The sequence below is a fragment of the Diadema antillarum genome, unplaced genomic scaffold (assembly GCF_040938485.1).
Source record: "Diadema antillarum isolate AM-2024a unplaced genomic scaffold, OU_Dant_1.0 seq00000447_RagTag, whole genome shotgun sequence".
Lineage (NCBI taxonomy): Eukaryota > Metazoa > Echinodermata > Echinoidea > Diadematoida > Diadematidae > Diadema > Diadema antillarum.
Window position 1 is genome coordinate 412,567 of NW_027271421.1, and position 19,738 is coordinate 432,304.

Sequence of the window (19,738 nt, forward strand, 5' to 3'; positions counted from 1 at the left end):
GATCAAAATGTGATCAGATCTATTCATGTATAATCACGAACACTCAAATACGTCACCTGAACAACTGTGTTTGCTTTGCTCCCGTGACTTTATGCCAGAATTGTTGAATACTTTTGGGGCAGGAATCATAGATGGGAGTGTTGTGCATTGCAACTTACTCAAGTGAAATCTCCATTTATTCAAACAATTATCAAAATATACAAAGTAAACATGATATATGAACATGCATTTCTCTCAAAGCAAAACATTGGTTGCATGAACCGTGATTAACGCTGCAGTTTGGTAGCTTTCAAAAGAGGAAGTTTAGCATGCGCAAAATAGTGTATAGTATTTTTCCCTTTTGTAGTTTGCATGCTGATCAGTTTTGGGGCGATATTAGTGTGTTAAGTATCAGACAAATGACGTTGTGGATTCTATAATCTGATGCTCCTATGGGGACGAACAAGAGGTACATTGTGGGGTCTCCATCTTATGTTTTGCTTTATTTAGTCAGGTACTGTGGGGGTATAAATGACATTATGGGAGCATTCTGTCTATAATGGGAGAAAGATACTACACAAGAAAAGGAGAAAGAAGTACTACGGAGTATAAATATTGTTTATTGCGATAGTTGTTGCAAAGACTTAAGTATAGTTTAAGGATGTAGACATACTGTCAAAATGATTTATGTGTGTATCAAAATCAAAAGTTTGCAGTATGTTTTAGCCATTTTTATTTTCAATTTTTAATGTGAATTCATATTTGGGGCGTATATTATATTCTCATTTTATCACACACATAAATACATGTGAGAAGAATCTTCTGTGCCCCGAGTATTAACAGTCATTCTCTTTTGTTTATCCTTACTTTTGGTCTTAATTGTACCCGTGCTCCTCATCCTGTTCCCCTCACTAGGCTTTTGTTGGGACCTATACACTCAACAAGCTTTGCTTTTTAGTAGGTTCCATCGTATTTTTCTTTGCATCCTTTACTTTGATTGAAAATGACACATCGACCGTTATGTATTATTTTTGTATTCCTATTTCTTCATGTATATATCCAAGCTGGACATTCTGTATTATTATATTTTGTTATATACCAGATATTTTCCATCGAGAAATACGAAAATAAAATTGAAATTGAAATTGAAATTGAAATTTGAACACACGCACATATATACACACATATACATACACATACGCGCACACACACAAACACACACACACTCATATACTGTTGATATCTGTTACTAAATATCTCACCCGGTTCACAGATATTACAGATGCACAGATAATATATGCATGGCAACAGGTAATGCAGTATTTATTTCAACCAAATGATTTTACAAGCTTTTCATTGCCGATAACTAAAAGTACATAAAGATCGCAGAGTTTCAAATTGTACATAGTTTTGCAGGTTCCAATTTTCATTGATTTTTTTTCACACCTGTTCCAATCACAATATCCTGAGACACAATCTCCTTATGTTACACGGTCAACTTTTACGGAAAGCATATAGTAGTCGTGTTTCACATTGACGCTGTGGAGAAGCAAAAGTATAAAAGTATACCCCGATATTAAAATTCCTTGAATCATTGAAGTGGTTTCGGTGCTAGATAAATCCTCGAGATTATGAAGTCACTCACTGTTGTTTGATGATTATCATAATTATGATAATATTCTGCTGTTGAAACGATATGGATAGATCTTTGGCTTCAGTTGCTCACAAAAAGCCAAAGGCAAATGATAACGGAGTCCAGAATGGCCGTTCCCATTGTTGTATCCCAGTCAAGTACAGTCACGTTTAATGTTATTGTCTCTCACATTCTCTCTCGCCAGTGTCATTATAATCAATCTTGCATGAACATTATCACGTGATTATTGCCTATTATGTCGTCATTGTTGTAGCCTCAGTCACAGCTGGTTTCTTGCTGATATTCCTCGAACGCTTGTTGCCACTCAGTCATGTCTGTCTTCCAGCCATCGTAACTTTCCCGCCATTCTTGTTCCACGGGGTCCAAACTCTCTGTTTGGTTCAAGAAAAAAGGCTTAAAGTCCATGATTCTAGAAACAAAATATTGTCCCTTTTATTAGGACTGTATTTAAGAATGTACACTTATCAACTTGACAAAACTGTTCACGTACCCCACGGTTATCCCAATTTGAGGTATAATCTTTTTGTTGTTGTCGTTGTTATTATTATTCATCAGTTCTCACTCAAAATGTTAACAGGAAAAAGCTGTTTTCACACACAGAGTTCAACAAAACTGGTGAATTTGTTAATGAATAGATTTTAATCTGTCAGTTTCGATTCCATTTCTTATTTTGATATCAATCTTTTGTCTAGTCGAGATAGAGAAGTAAATTTTCACGAGTGTTAAAGCTGATGAGTAAATATACCTGTAAATGCTAGCAGACTAGGGAAGTACTCGTTCCAGAAGTGGCACTGCCTGGCTCTGAGAGCCCTTCCCACGGAGAGGTCCAGGGCCAGCTCTTTGTGACTGAGCTCCGGGATAGTGAACGTGGGCCAGAAATCGTCACCTTGCCCCGGGTCAGAAGAAGGGCTCCGTTTGCTGGGATTACTGCATGAAATAGAAAAAAAAATGTACGCCTACATTCTCGCCTAGAACTTAACCCTTTCTGTGTCAGTGAGTCAAATTTGGACAAGTTTCACACACCTATGGAGAGGAAATTACTGTGGCACACAGTGGGTTGATGATTTTATCGTATTTTATCGATTTTAATCGTAGAGGACATAGAAAAACTGAGGAGACTTTGAAGACAGGGACTGCCAATGCAAACCTTCTTTCTTAGTAATGGTAGAAATATGGTCGAAAAATTTCGTATAGGAAGATATCAGACTGGTTTCTCATTCTTTCTCTTATGCAGGGTCCTACTCGTAAGTCGTTACCTCACTGCATGACTTGTGGGGGTTACAGCTAGCTATAACGTGTTTACTACTCCAGAGGATCACTAATCCCAAAATGAGATCGGGTTTGTTATTGCGAAAGTTCGTAAATTCGAAAATGAAATAGAGTTTGTTATTACAAAGGTGCGTAATAGTCCCAAAGTTCGTTTATACGCATGCAACTTTGTTTCACTTTCAGATGAATGAACCTAGTTCCTTTTTTTTTAATCAACGAACCTTCGAAATAACGAACAACATTTTTGGTTTCTGTCGGTGTCATCTTACTGCACGCATAATTACCCAGACTTGGTAAAGTTTGTCCAGAATTCCATGAACTTAACAGAGAGGGCGTTTTCTTCTGCCGTCATGTTGTGGCCCTTTATGTGATAGAGTTCGTCGATGAAAGGCATTCCCCAGACAAAGAGCAGATCCTCGGCGTGACCAGCGCCAAGCCATGGGGTCGAGGGCACCAAGTCTCCGTTCTGAAAGAAGCTCCTAAAGGGCAAATGTTCAGAAGACAAAGGAAAGTATTGTAAGGGATCACTAATAGTCAGAAGTACAATTGGCATCACATATTTTCTTAACAATCAATACCATACGGTTCATCCCCTCATTCTGGTGAATGGCAGGCCCTACATGATGTCTGCAGTTATTAAATATCCCTTTCGCCTTGTCTTGTCCCTTGCTCCAGTCTTCACAAAGCTTTTCCCTGATAGCTCGGTGAGACGTTTATTTCGTCGGCTTGAAGTCGCCCACCTAAGTGTATCAAAGATTGATCATCTCTGTACCCATACCTTCCAATCCGACGAATCCGTAATCAAAATGTTTGGAAATGTCGCTAATTGGGGTCATACTTCTAAAATTACATGCTCTTACACTACTCATTACTAACGGCACTTTATTACCAGCGTTATTATCATATTTGTATTCTCATTATCATCATAGTTACTTTCAGAGCAACATGTCCAACTCACTTCGAAGGCTCGTGCGTCATGTAGTATAAGTAGACAGGATCTCCAGCTTCTGCGTGCTTTCTGATCGCCATGTCGATCGGGCAGCCGAAATCCATGTCACCGGTGACGTCCTTATTGGACATGAAATAATCTGTCTCGGGGTCATCGGCCACCGTCCAGTCCACATACTCTTGGGTCACAGCATCGATGGCGATTTCATCGTCGATTCCGTCAGAAGCTAACGTCCTCCTGAGCGTTTCATCGAACGTGGCACGATTGATAGGGGGTGGTGTGAGACTGCCGACGTAATCGGGGTTTGCAAAGTATATATTAAGAGTGCCTTCATCCTTGTTGAAGCCAGCTAGAATGGGCACGTGGGCAAAGTCTCCCGTCTCGTACAATGTTTGTGGCGAGGCATCGAGGAAATCCCCGTCTCTGGTTACTGGGTATCCTGAATAGAACTGTCAATATTTTGGTCACACAACGCATTGTTAAAAAGTTATTCTGATTGAAAACTACAACGTACCGCTTGAGTTGAATTGCAGTAGGTTGATAATTCTATTAAGGAAAAACAGTCAAATACCTCACAGTCTTATCGTTATCGCAATCATAACTAGATGATGATATTCGTCAGTGTAAGTAGGAAAGATGTCTCCTACTGAATCATGTTCCTTCTAAGAGCATATCAAATTTTCATAATTGAAATTCACAGCGGAAAATAATGCATAAAATTATGGTCATTACGCCACTTTCATCAATAGACCTACAGAATTAAGTAGAAACCAAACGAAAGATGAGCCCTAATTAATCCTTTATGTGTCAATGAATCAACTGTGCACAAATTTCGCACACAAACCTATGAACAGGTGTTTAATGTTGCACGCGGAGAGTTAAGATGAGGAGAAACGAAGGTGGTGTAGACTTACACGGTCAGCAGTCTCCCGCAAGTCGTCAGCATCCTGGGTTCTAAGGCATGACACCAATAGTTCTGAGGTGGACGTGTCACACCCCATTGCCTCACCCAGTTCTCTGGCTAACTGTCTCTCCAACTCGGGGTCGTCTCTAAAGGCCCAGTTTGCAAGAGAACTTGCACTCTGGACGGAAGAACAAGACAGTAGTCCAGTTTGTGCAAAGAAATTTGCTCAGGCTATCAATGTTAGTTTTTTTTAATAGTCTATAAGCGCTTTTGCATATTATGACAGTCATTGTTTTTATGACTCAAGGCACTACATCAATATAAGATTTTCAGATTGAAACATTATAAACGTTACACAATAATTGACAGTTCAATTGTTATTTTGCCTACAAAACGCGATGTACAGCAGAACAATTTATATAAATTTTATTTGGGAGAAAAAACATACATCCATTCATTCATTATGTAAAGAATAATGATTTTGTCAGAATGGCTCAATCAGTATGCATAGGCTGTTTCTCGACAAGGTCCTGAAGTACTACAAGTCAAGTACAATAACATAAATCATTCAACGGATTAAACAAATCGTCTGCCAGTAAGAGTGATAGTACCATGCAATCTTAGTATCTCGTGAAAAGAGAAGAGTGAAAAGTATGTCTTGTCACTAGCACTGAAATACACAGTGTTGAAATAGTTCCAATATCAATATCGCACTACTCTCATTCTTCTGGCAGAGGTATAGTACATTCTAAGTCAAGAGCGCCCCCATATAACACTTGCAAAGGCGCACTGGTACATCCACACGCACGTTTATGTGTGAAGAAACACTGCAATGCATACATTGAATATGCGTTGCAATCAATTACTACCACAGTGTTTCAACAGCATTTCACATGTGAAGAAACACCTGCTCATCAGGGTTATAAGGTTGTAACACCTAAAGACTTTGAAACATAGAAAGAATGTTTTAATTAATCAGCTAAATGAAAAAAGACACTAACGCCTGGTTGTAACTCTATACCTGCATGATGGCTTGATTGAAATGAGGTCTGCTCAAGTCGGAGAGAAGATGAAAGCTTACACACGCCGATCCTGCACTCCCACCAAAGATCGTAATCCTGTCCTTGTCCCCTCCGAAAGCTAACAGATATCGAAACGTAAAAGACATAAAGAAATCATACATTTTGTTTCAAACAACGTTCCCATCTTCAGTTAGTTTTCCCTTTTGTTTGATTTGATTTGATTTGATTTCAATAGTAATAGCAATCCTCCTGTCTTAATCGATTCACATTTCTTGTTGTTTTTTGCTATTACTCAAATGTTTATCAGAGGGTTAAAGACTAAAAGACTCAAATTTCCATAAAACGGAGTAGGCATAAGAAAAGGGACAGCAACCAAGCACATGCAGTGATTGTCTTATTAATTTTTTCCAAGGCAACAATGGAAGTAATGTATAAATAACCCTTACCTGTGTTCAGTACGTGTCTTCTTGTAATCTGTATTCCGAACGCTGGGTGTGAGTCCTGGAATTTATTATAGACATTTGTATTTTGGGAGATCATAATCCAGCATCTTAGTCAAACAAAATCATAGTAATCTTACCTTCTATGTTGTTGTAGACCCACTCTATCGCGGCCACCTGATCCAACATACCATAATTTCCTGATGATACCCCATCACCTGGTAGGAGATAACACGACAGAAACATTACCCATCATTTTATTTAGGAGTAGTTGAATTAGTTTCGTTTATATTTGGTCAAGAGTAGTTATTTTCTATGGAATATATAGACATGCTTGACAGATACCAATCTAGAAAGGAACTGATTGGTTCAAGTTGGAACAATGTGGTATGGCAGATAAAGGTTTAGACTCTTAAAAAGGAATCATAGGTTCGAATCCTGCCTGGTGTGTGTCTCTTGTGTTTTCCCCACTCCATCCCTTGAACCTCTTTAGAATGGGCACTTGATAAATATGATATAAGCAGACACTTTTAGAAAAGTAGTATCTACGCCGAAAGGTCTACCATTTTGCCGTGTCAATACAGTGTACTGCTGTTAACAGGGAGGTGAGCCTCACCTCCCTGCTGTTAATGAACTAACAAGTGTCTACGTCATCCTGCCCCTTTAAGCTTGAAAATTAATTCTGTATTATTTGTTGTTCTTTAAATCCAGTGTGTGATAAATATAGGTTTAGATATCGATCTTATCACAAGGTTTCTTTATTGCTGTATCAAGGCTAGATGTTCCTCTACATCACCCTACTCAACGATCGAACAGTGAACTCTGACCTGTGAACACCACGCTTTCAATCACACAACCACACTCACAATTGTAACTTTCAATATAACATGTTACTTTGTCAACCACCTCCATGCAACAGAAGTGTACAACTATCATTCACTCACACAACAGAATGCATTCAGATCTTACCTGTTGTAAAGTGTGCAAAGATTGATAGTCGGTAGTTTATGGTTACGATTATGACGTCACCTACAACAACCAATGGCAATCCGTAGAATTCGTACGACATCGCTGTTCCCGTCCGAAATCCGCCTCCGTGAATCCACACCATCACCGGAATATTCGATGACTGCGACATTTATGGATGAGGAGTGAGAGAGAGAGAGAGAGAGAGAGAGAGAGAGAGATAGAGAGAGGGGGGGGGGGGCAAAGAAAGAATCATACAAGGCTGATAATCTTTTACTGAGGATGAAAAAGATGATAAGGAAACAGTGGTACCAGGGGATGTGGAGTGCCTTCTACCTTCCTCCTACCTGGTGCTACATTTTACATTGTACTTGTGAAATTCACTCCTCTCCCACCTTGTAATTCTCAGCACCCAATATCACAAAATTTGAGCAATGTTGAGATGAAATTACGACACAGGTGTTTTAAATTTTAAAGGGAAATTCCGGTGGAGATGAAAGTTAGTCTGAAAAGAAGGAGTAAAATTTGCTTACAACATTGAAAATTTAATCAGAATCAGATGAAAAGTAAGGAAGTTATGACATTTGAAGTTTCACTAATTTTCAGGAAACAGTTTTTGAATACGAGTCAATATGAATATGCAAATAGTGAAGTGATGATGTCATCCCCTCACAACTTGCCATATAATTTGTACAATTTCATTTTGACACTTCTTTTTTTTTTCATTCAAACGCAATGATGCCCCAATCTCAAATCCTGATATATCTGACTGGTTATTACCATGAAGTTATTTATCCAGGAATAATATCATGTTTTACACTTCAGCAACAAAAACAGTGAATTTTCTTCATTTTTTTGTGTGTGTACAAGGTCAATGGAAAACCAATGAAAACTGATGACATCATCAGCTGCTCACTTATTTGCATATTCATATCAACTGTACCAGAACTGTTCTGCAGAAATTAGCGGAACTTCACAATTTCATGACTTCCCTAATTTCTATTCTGATCAATCAATTTTAACTGTTGTGCTCGTAAGATTTTAGTCAATCTTACCAGACTGACTTATGAAGGACTAGATTTTCTCTTTAAAAGGATGGTATAGTATTTGTAGAGATGAGGATGGGGCTTTTAACTTTTTGCGAGATACAAAGAAACCACTTATGAAATAGTACAGAGCATACCATTCTAAGAGGAATTCGAAGTGAATATGATGAAAACTTGCTCTGGAATGGCTGGGACATCCAAAAAACAAAACAAAACAAAACAAAACAAAGTAAATCAAAGCGATCGTAATAAAAGCTGGGTCATAGCTTTTATTAGGATCGTTCTATTTTGGATATCTCAGCCATTTGAAAACCAATTTTTATCAAATAAATGTTCGGTTCCTCTTGGAATTACATCCCCTCTCACATTTTGTAAGAGGTTTCTCATTATCTCACCAAAAATGTCAGAAACCTGAAGTTAGGTCTAAAGAAACCCCCTACAGATCCCTTTAAGGTAATTTCCCACTCACAGATGTGCTTGGAGTGTAGACGTTGAGATAGAGACAATCCTCCGATCTGTTTGGGTAGAGAGGGTCAGGAATTTGTACGCAGGCTGGGGCAAACTCGGTGGCGTTTCTCTCTCCCGTCCATGGAGTCTTGCTTTCTGGCTTAGCGAAACGAGCAGGTGGATTGGCGTAGGGAACTCCCTGTTTATGGAGTGTAAGAAAACATAAGCATTGTAATAACAATATCTTTTGTCAATTTCCTTATAACATGTATACATGTATAACATGTATACAAGGCATTGAGAGTGAAACTGCATGATGCATTAAAAGCACAAATGATATACAGAAAAGACTGTAAAAACAGATTTGCGAAAATGTACCACAATATTATACACAACGGATATACACTAAAGGGGATGGCTAGTAACTGATCATGGGAATCAGTGGGAATGCTGGGGATGCTTGTTCCATTCCTTGTGGGATTCATTTAAGAGTATACATTATATATCTATTGTTGTGTGAAAATTATTTGCTTCAGAATGGTCTCATATTCAAGTAATGTGCAGTTTAATGTTTCCAGGTTAGCATGCCTGTACAGTGGCGGGGCATTAAAATGCACATTACTTGAATATGAGACCGTTCTGAAGCAAACAATTTTCACGCAACAATAGATATATAATGTACTCTTAAATAAATCCCACAAGGATTGGAACAATCATTCCCCAGCATTCCAACTGATTCCCACTAATCAGTTACTAGCCATCCCCTTTAAACAATATGAATACATGTCATGGAAAGCTGTTTTGTGAGATTAGATTATACAGAGAGAGCACAGAATGTATAGGCCTACTTCTATTCTACCAATGTGTGTGTATTTATTCACTGATCACTTCAGTTTCTCCAGGGAGCAGAAAAATCATTCCCAGTTATTGTGAGAAGGAAACATGAACGCTATTGAAGACAAGACCTATATGCTGATTAAACACTACGAAGATACTGTCTGTAAAACACATGAAAGTCAACAACATATTACATCTGGTCATATAGTGCTCACTAACTTATTGGAACTAGAAAGACCAATTTTCTGCATGGGAACGCGGAAAATGCACTTGGAAAACCCATTCGCAGCAGGAGCGAATTTGGAACTGAAGAATGTCAAATTGGCCTGTAAAATGACCGCCGAAATGAAGGCCGTGCACGTATGATACAAGAAGCCTTTATATAATTGGTATGACGAAAAACGAACACTGTACTAATGTAGTTGAAACTAATGGCATTATCATTATTATTATCATTATCATCATCATCATCATCATCATCAACAACATCATCATCATCAATATAACCATCCGTAAAACTATATCCGATAGAGTGCATGTATCAACACATACCTTGGTATTGAAATAAAAAGAGATTACCGATAGGATTTTCTTCGGACAGCAACCCTTACCAGAAATACATCGACATCGACTGTTTTGTTGATGAAGGTGTCTTCGCTGAATCGCACCGTTTTCCCCACAATGATTCCCTCAGCGACATTCACTACCGGGCTGCTGGCCCGACTTACCCCGAGGAAAGCACCGACCACCAGAACAAAAAGTTGAAGTTTCATTTTCGCTATTGTCTAATGCGACTTGGCAGCACCAACAACATGCAGTAAACTGTTCTGAAGGAAATTCTGCAAACTAATTACAACTTAAAACCCTACCAATCCCTCTTTGTTGTTTATCAAAGACTCGTATAATGTCATGTCATTGTTTGCTATATTCTATTTATACCCTCTATCTGTTTGCTTTACCAGTCAGGGAGACTACCTATTTTGAGGGAAGATTGAAATCCCCCATAGAGGGAACATTGAACCGCGAGCGGATGTTATGTAACGGAGCGACGCGATATGGTCAGAACGAACCGTTACAGATGTTCTTTTTCCAGTCGCTATGAGAATAATTAACCGAGAGGGAGAGAGAGAAACACATGTACACACACGCGAGCCTACACACACGGCCCGGAGGCGCATTTTTTATTTACACGCAAGCCTGTGGCTTTTGGCAATTAAATTCAATGAAACCGCTCCTGATGCGTCTATGCTTACTCCACTCGGGTTGTGTGTTGCGATGAGTTCTTTGAGTATTCTGTGGTACTATACATAAGAGTTCTGTGGGTACTGTACCCTCCGCTCGCGACGATTCGATTCGTACACGTGCATCAGTGAGTGTGTGCACGCGCTGAGAAAGTTTTGCTCGCCGTGGTAGACCCTCATCCAATTACTATACATGTAGTAGTACATGTATAAATACGTATAAAAACGGGTGAGAGTGCGAAAAACGAGACAATACAAAACAAAACAAAAAATCTGACAAGAAGGAGAGGGGGAGAGAGAGAATCAGAAGGAAAGAGATAAAAAAGCAATGAATATTCTGTGATATCTCATCAATCATGCACAACAGTGATCAATATCATTGCGGGTTCCATGGAAGATCACAACTTTATTGGTGTATGATGGGGATGTGTAGGCCCCTAATGGGCTACAGTGACCAAAGTTTATATAGTATATATATATATATATATATATATATATATATATATATATATAGTCTATAAGTCCAAACATGTTGCGAATTCACGTATTGGCTACAATATAATTATGTGAGGGAGGGAGGGGGGGGGGGGGGAACCGAAGGTGAAGCCAATCCTGCCCGACCCCTCCGACCCCTCCCCCCACCGATATTGAAACGCATATCGACCAATAGGCTTACACAATGTCATGACGAGTAATGTATAATGTAACACTTTTTCGATCTCCGTAGATTGGTGATTGAAAAATTGACAGGAAAGATTGAAGGGAAAAGGAGTGGAGAAGAAGCGCATGGATGGAAAGCTTGAAGGGAGAGTAGTTGAAAGTTATGGAATAGGCTATACAATGGTACATGTACATGTATCAGAAAGTTGTGAAATAACATGATCGCTTAAATCTATATACATTATGTACATATATTTATTTGCCAGCCTCCAACCCCCTCTGTTATATCTGTTGCTATTAAAGGCCCTAAATTTATCTTCATACTGATGGTATATTATTTTGTTTCTCAAACCTGCCCCTCTTTTCTTCATACTACTTTACGCTCTGCATATTCATTTTCCGACCTCTCTCGACCTCCTCCTTTTTCAAATGCATAATTATGACTCCTGCATTTTTTCCCTTCCTCGATCACTGCTTTAATTCTCATACAATTTATTTGTTTCTCATACTCTCTCTGTCTCTCCCCTTCTCTCTTTCTCATGTTAAAACTTTACAATGTTTGTTTACAAGACCACTTTCTACTCTCTATACAGTGATCAGTTTGTCTAGAAACATGTTTAGTCAGTGCAAATATGTTGTGAAGGAAAATTACACCACTATTGCATGAATTCATTATGCATTTTATTCACTTCTTTATGTTCAAGCACTTTTTTTTCATGAAGGTATACTGAGTATACAGATGTAATCTGATACTCCAATATTCAAGAAGACATTCTCAATACAAACTAGAACTATCACCCAATGTTGTATACACAGTTACTGACATTTGCCAAATCTCAAGTCAATTGCTCAAAACCTGAGTGAGTAAGTAAATAAATCAACAATTTCTATGTTTTTCATTAAAAATACTGTTACCATGGCAACACAATGTTTGACATTAAGAAAAAAAATGAAGTTTGCCCAGCTCTATCAGATAGCTGTCACATGTGCCAAATTTCAAGTCAAATGCTCAAAAACTGAGGGAGTTAAGTTAATCCACAATATTATTGTATGATTTTTATTCAAAATAAAATTATGCTGTCACCATATGTTGTGTCGAGCCCACTAATGTCAATAATATTCGACCACTAATATGGCTGTCGTATCTTTAAGCTATATGCTTATTTGACGACAGTCTTCTGCATTTACACTCCCGATCTTGTGCCATAATTCAGTGAGATCATTTATTTCGAATGGTTCGTGTTCTCTTACTCTTTTCGTTAATCTGTACACGTATATCTCGGTTTTATATTCGAATGTACACACTGTATGTTCCATTCTCTTGTAAACAACAAGAAATGACTACTTAGTATTTCATTTTTGTAATAAATGATCGATGCAGAAAATTCCTAATAAATTAATTTGAATTTGGATCGTGTAATGTCATAACCACCACTATGTCATAAGACGTCGACGACAAAATGTCATAACGACCACTAATGTCACAACACGTCGACGACAAATGTCATAATGACCACTATAAGGTCATAACATGTCGACGATAAATGTCAAAATCGGATTAACCACAAATGTCATAACACGTCGACCAAAAATGTCAAAATTTCAATTTTTATTGCAAATGTGATAACACGTCGACGACAAATGTCATAACGACCACTGATGTCATAACATGTCGACGACAAATGTCAAAATCGGATTAACCACAAACGTCATAACACGTCGACGACAAATGTCAAAATATAAATTTTTACTGTAAATGTCATAACATGTCGACGACAAATGTCATAACGACCATTAATGTCTTAACACCTCGACGACAAATGTCATAATGACCACAAATCACATGGGACAAATATCAAAGTCGGATTAACCACAAATATCATAACACATCGACGACAAATGTCAAAATTTCTGTCTTTATATACTGCAAATGTCATAACACGTCGACGACAATTGTCAAAATCGAATTAACCACAAATGTCATAACGCGTCGACCACAAATGTCAGAATTTCCAAATTTACTGCAAATGTCATACTGCGTCACAGGGGAGGATCCAGGAATTCCGTAAAGGGGAGGCACCTTTACAAAATCAAAGTTTGGTGCAACCTCCTCCCTTTTTTTGATTTTATCAAAAATAGAGACGGGGAGGAGCGCCGCGGCCCCTTTAGATCAGCGACTGCGTCAGCCACAGGTTAATGGCAAAACCCAATGCTTGCATTACAAGGAGGCGACTTTTCAAAACTATACAAGCTGGCGCAACCCCCTATTTTTTTTTCTTTTTATTTCTGTTGTTTTAACAAAAACATAAAGGGTCATCAAAGGGGGTGCGCCCCCTCTCAACCCGCGATTGCGTCATCCACAAATGTCAAAACTCATTGCTTGCATTTCATGGGCGGATCCAGGAATTCCGTGAAGGGGAGACACCTTTTCAAAATGAAAGGCTGGCGCAACCCCCCCCCCCTTGTTATTTTCCTCTTATTTCTTTTGTTTAAACGAAAAAAAGAAAGAGAAGAAAGGAGTGGGTGCGGCAGTCTTTACTTTTGCAAAGGCGCCTCGCCTTTTCGGAATTCCGTGATCCGCCCCTGTAATGCAGCATTGGTTTTGCCATTAACATTTGTGGTCGTGTAACACATCGTGTTATGACATTTGCAGTAAAAATGGAAATTTTGACGACGCAGTCGCGGATCTAGAGGGGGCGTGGCGCCCCTCCCCGTCTCTATATTTGCTAAAACAAAAGAAATAACATTAAAAAAGGGGAGGGGGTTGCGCCAGCCTTTGATTTTGTAAAGGCGTCTCCCCTTTACAGAATTCCTGGATCCTCCCCTGTGACGCGTTATGACATTTGCAGTAAATTTGGAGATCCACATATTTTGTAGTCGATGTGTTATGACATTTGTGATTAATTCGATTTTAACATTTGTCGTCGACGTGGTATGGCATTTGCAGTAAAAACGGAAATTTTGACATTTGTCGTCGACGTGTTATGACATTCGTCGTTAATCCGATTTTGATATTAGTCGTCGACGTGTTATGACATTAGTTGTCGTTATGAAATTTGTCGTCGACGTGTTGACATTTGCAGTAAAAAATTGATATTTTGACATTTGTCGTCGACGTGTTATGACATTTGTGGTTAATCCGATTTTGACAATTGTCGTCGACATGTTATGACACTAGTGGTCGCTATGAAATTTGTCGTCGACGTGTCATGACATTTGCAGTAAAAATTGGAATTTTTGACATTTGTCTTCGACATGTTATGACATTAGTGGTCATTATGACATTTGTCGTCGACGTGTAATGACATTAGCGGTCGTTATGAAATTTGTCGTTTACGTCTTATGATGACATAAGTGGTTGTTATAACATTACACGATATAAATTCAAATTAATAAGGAATTTTCTGCATCGGTCATATGTTATATTACAAAAATGAAATAGTCATTTCTTGTTGTTTACAAGAGAATGGAACATACAGTGTGTACATTCGAATATAAAATTGAGATATACGTATACAGATTAAAGAAAAGAGTAAGAGAACACGTCGATTGGGAACCATTCGGAATAAATGATCTCACTGAATTATGGCACTTAAGATCGGGAGTGTGAATGCAGAAGACTGTCGTCAAATAAGCATATAGCTTAAAGATACGACAGCCACATTAGTGGTCGAATATTGTTGACATTGATGGGCTCGACACACTATGGTGACTGCATAATTTCATTTTGAATGAAAATCGTACAATGATATTGTGAATTAACTTAAAGGACAAGTCCACCTTCATATACATGTGGATTGAGTGAATGCAGCAATATCAATAGAGCACAACAGTGAAAGTTTGGGGGAAATCCGACAATCCGTTTCAAAAGTTATGAATTTTTAAAATATCTGCGTAGTCACTGCTGGATGAGACGACTACTACAGTGTTTGATGTCATATGCGTACAACCATATAAAGAAAAATAAAAAGAGCATTTCACAAAACTTTACTTTTTGAATAAAGTGCACATTTCTTCGACTTGTTACTGACATATATGTTAAGGGTAATATTATTCCCCCTGCCTTCTGAAAGGGAGAAGTCAAGTGTTCTTTTGTTATGCGAGAAAAGTGAAAATATGTCAAATTTTCTTTATTCTTTCTTTATATCGTTGTACTCATGTGACATCACAAGCTATAGTAGTCTTCTCATCCAGCCTTGAGTGAGCAGAAACTTCAAAAATTCATAACGTTTGAACGGATTGTCCGATTTTTCAAACTCTCAATGATGTGCTCTACTAATATTGCTGTGTTCACTCAACCCACATGTCTATGAGGGTGAACTTGTCCTTTAACTCCCTCGATCAGTTTTTGAGCATTTGACTTGAAATTTGGCACATGTGACAGCTATGATATAGAGCTGTGCAAACTTCATTTTTTCTTAATGTTAAACATTGTCTTGCCATGGTAACAGTATTTTTAATGAAAATCATAGAAATTGTTGATTCATTTACTTACTTACTCAGGTTTTGAGCACTTTACTTGAGATGTGGCATTTTCATCACTTTGATTTGATTTGATATTGTTTATTTATTCTCTGTATGACATCATTTACAATTCTTTTTAAAGCAATATATATATATATATAAATATATATATATATATATATATATATATATTACGGAGAAACTGAATACCTAATTTCAACCTATCTGGTTTTGAAAGTGTTGTTTATACTCTGAAAGTTTCATTTTCCTTGAAATTTTATTTCTAACATTTTAGGTAATTTTATGCAAGACGTTTTAAGAAAACGATGCCAACCTAACTATCATGAGATGATGCTCTAGTGAGACTAACGGCAGACTTAACTTTAAGAGAATCTTTATACATCTGCTGATGGCGGCAAAGTTCCTTGTAAAATTCACTTATTCACTGAAACATCACTGCTCAGGCTGATTGGAAAGCAAGCAGCAGCAACACAGTAAGGCTGCCGGAGATGCAAACAGTCTTCCCCAACTATATTATTCAAATGTTAAAAAAATGGTAAAAGTTATTATAGTCATGTCTTGACAGCAGCAGTACGTTATTAGCATCATTGATTGTGACTATGTCTCAAAATGTAATTATCTCTTTTCCAGGTGAAAATCAAAATTGAAGAACAGATGCAGTTGAAAAATCATATGTTTAGAGTTGAAGCGTTCGAGAATCGTTTTGCTCCGAGTTCACTTGAAATATGGAATAAGCTAGGTTCTAACTTAAAATAATTAAAGTGATATTGGTCCTAAACTATTCTGACGGACTGACGGAGTCACGATGAAGAACCGTTTCGGTTGTCGTTCTCATAAGGTTTTCAGTCAGTTACAGGTAGACCCTTGCTTGTACTCCTCGAATTCTTGTTGCCATCCAGTCAGTCCCGTTTTCCAGATACTAAAACTGTCTTACCAATCCTTCTCTAGTTCGTCGATGTCTCCTGATAAAGAGGAATGACATGATTTATCACATTTCATGTGCTCCTAATTCTTTTCAAATTCTACATTTTGCTTCCGAATATTTGAAGATACCTCATAGGGTTGCACTGCTACATAATATAATGTGAACAATGATGTTGAGTAGCGTTCCATCAACGTGTTATCCGATCATTCACATCATCTTTAAAATCTTAACTTTTCTAACATGGCTGTCATGGAAGCTTTGAATGCTTGTAAGTAAGTAACCGCTCGACTGACGGTTTTAACCTAACCATCATGGCATGATAGATGATAAGCAACCGCTCGACCGACGGTTTTTAGTCCCCTATCCGAAAGACAAGGCAATGAGGGACAAGTGCCAAGGAACACATCCGCCGCATCCAGGAGTATTCGAACCAAAAACCTTGGATAGAAGCTTTGTATTAAGTCACCATTACCACCGTGGCACCATAGACGTAGAAATGGCATTCAACTCCAAGCTAGACCTTTCAGAATCAAGAAAACATGCTGTTTGTGGAAAAAAAAAGTCTTCCCCTGACCCGTGTCGGTATCACAATGGAGATTTCAATGCAGCTAATTTAATCCCATGACATCATACAGTATTTATATGATTTGTCTGGTGTGTGTAATTCCTGGTAATTTCATGTAGCGATTGCCAATTTAAAGGGGTGGTACAGTATTGGTGGAGGCAAGGATTGGGATTTTAACTTTTTAAGATACCAAGAAACCCCTTATTGAAATAGTATAAAGTATACCATTCTAAGACAAATTCCAAGTTAATTTGATGAAAATAGATTTTGGAATGGCTGAGAAATTAAAAAACAAAGTAAAATAAAGTGATCGTAATGAAAGGTGGGTCTTACCTTTTATTAGGATTACTCTGTTTTGGGTATCTCACCCATTTCAAAACCAATTTGTATCGATTAAATGTTGAATTTCTCTTGGAATTTGATCTTTCATATTCCATACGAGGTTTCTCATTATCTCCTCCCAAAATGCTAGAACCTGAACTTGTAGGTCTCATCCAAAACTATACGATCCCTCTAAAGAAAAAGAGACAAATAGGACTTGACCATAACATGGTTCATCTCTTTTTTTTGTATTCTCCTTTGTTTTGTATCCTATCTTGCTCTTTACTTCGTAAAATAATTGCGAGATAGTGTTTGTCAAATCATCCGAAAAGAAACGTCTGTGTATTGCTCAAACAGAATCTATATAGGGTAATCTAACTGAAATCCTAATGTAAAGTTAGCTTGAAATATTACGTGGCTGGATATTTTAAGAGATGCTTATGATGTACAAGACAAGCCAATGGAGACAAATTAATATAATGACGTCACTTGGCGAATATAAGCACTGTTGATTCATACTTGGATCAAAATGTGATCAGATCTATTCATGTATAATCACGAACACTCAAATACGTCACCTGAACAACTGTGTTTGCTTTGCTCCCGTGACTTTATGCCAGAATTGTTGAATACTTTTGGGGCAGGAATCATAGATGGGAGTGTTGTGCATTGCAACTTACTCAAGTGAAATCTCCATTTATTCAAACAATTATCAAAATATACAAAGTAAACATGATATATGAACATGCATTTCTCTCAAAGCAAAACATTGGTTGCATGAACCGTGATTAACGCTGCAGTTTGGTAGCTTTCAAAAGAGGAAGTTTTGCATGCGCAAAATAGTGTATAGTATTTTTCCCTTTTGTAGTTTGCATGCTGATCAGTTTTGGGGCGATATTAGTGTGTTAAGTATCAGACAAATGACGTTGTGGATTCTATAATCTGATGCTCCTATGGGGACGAACAAGAGGTACATTGTGGGGTCTCCATCTTATGTTTTGCTTTATTTAGTCAGGTACTGTGGGGGGTATAAATGACATTATGGGAGCATTCTGTCTATAATGGGAGAAAGATACTACACAAGAAAAGGAGAAAGAAGTACTACGGAGTATAAATATTGTTTATTGCGATAGTTGTTGCAAAGACTTAAGTATAGTTTAAGGATGTAGACATACTGTCAAAATGATTTATGTGTGTATCAAAATCAAAAGTTTGCAGTATGTTTTAGCCATTTTTATTTTCAATTTTTAATGTGAATTCATATTTGGGGCGTATATTATATTCTCATTTTATCACACACATAAATACATGTGAGAAGAATCTTCTGTGCCCCGAGTATTAACAGTCATTCTCTTTTGTTTATCCTTACTTTTGGTCTTAATTGTACCCGTGCTCCTCATCCTGTTCCCCTCACTAGGCTTTTGTTGGGACCTATACACTCAACAAGCTTTGCTTTTTAGTAGGTTCCATCGTATTTTTCTTTGCATCCTTTACTTTGATTGAAAATGACACATCGACCGTTATGTATTATTTTTGTATTCCTATTTCTTCATGTATATATCCAAGCTGGACATTCTGTATTATTATATTTTGTTATATACCAGATATTTTCCATCGAGAAATACGAAAATAAAATTGAAATTGAAATTGAAATTGAAATTTGAACACACGCACATATATACACACATATACATACACATACGCGCACACACACAAACACACACACACTCATATACTGTTGATATCTGTTACTAAATATCTCACCCGGTTCACAGATATTACAGATGCACAGATAATATATGCATGGCAACAGGTAATGCAGTATTTATTTCAACCAAATGATTTTACAAGCTTTTCATTGCCGATAACTAAAAGTACATAAAGATCGCAGAGTTTCAAATTGTACATAGTTTTGCAGGTTCCAATTTTCATTGATTTTTTTTCACACCTGTTCCAATCACAATATCCTGAGACACAATCTCCTTATGTTACATGGCCAACTTTTACGGAAAGCATTATGGTAGTCGT

The 19,738-nt window shown here is 37.6% G+C and overlaps 2 protein-coding genes across 2 annotated transcripts in view; both read right to left on the reverse strand.

Moving 5' to 3' along the window:
* The window catches only part of LOC139732771 (cholinesterase-like), a 45,217-nt gene that overhangs the window by 1,562 nt on the left and 23,917 nt on the right, over positions 1 to 19,738 (reverse strand). The gene's annotated exons all lie outside the window — the stretch shown is intronic.
* On the reverse strand, positions 1,858 to 10,286 carry LOC139732781 (cholinesterase-like). Its single transcript, XM_071643624.1, has 10 exons — positions 10,125 to 10,286; positions 8,699 to 8,875; positions 7,187 to 7,346; positions 6,358 to 6,435; positions 5,777 to 5,895; positions 4,766 to 4,933; positions 3,861 to 4,300; positions 3,187 to 3,381; positions 2,379 to 2,560; positions 1,858 to 2,004 (listed from the first exon to the last, which is right to left on the reverse strand). The coding sequence occupies exons 1-10, from the start codon at positions 10,284 to 10,286 to the stop codon at positions 1,889 to 1,891; spliced, it is 1,797 nt and encodes a 598-aa protein (XP_071499725.1). The 3' UTR covers positions 1,858 to 1,888.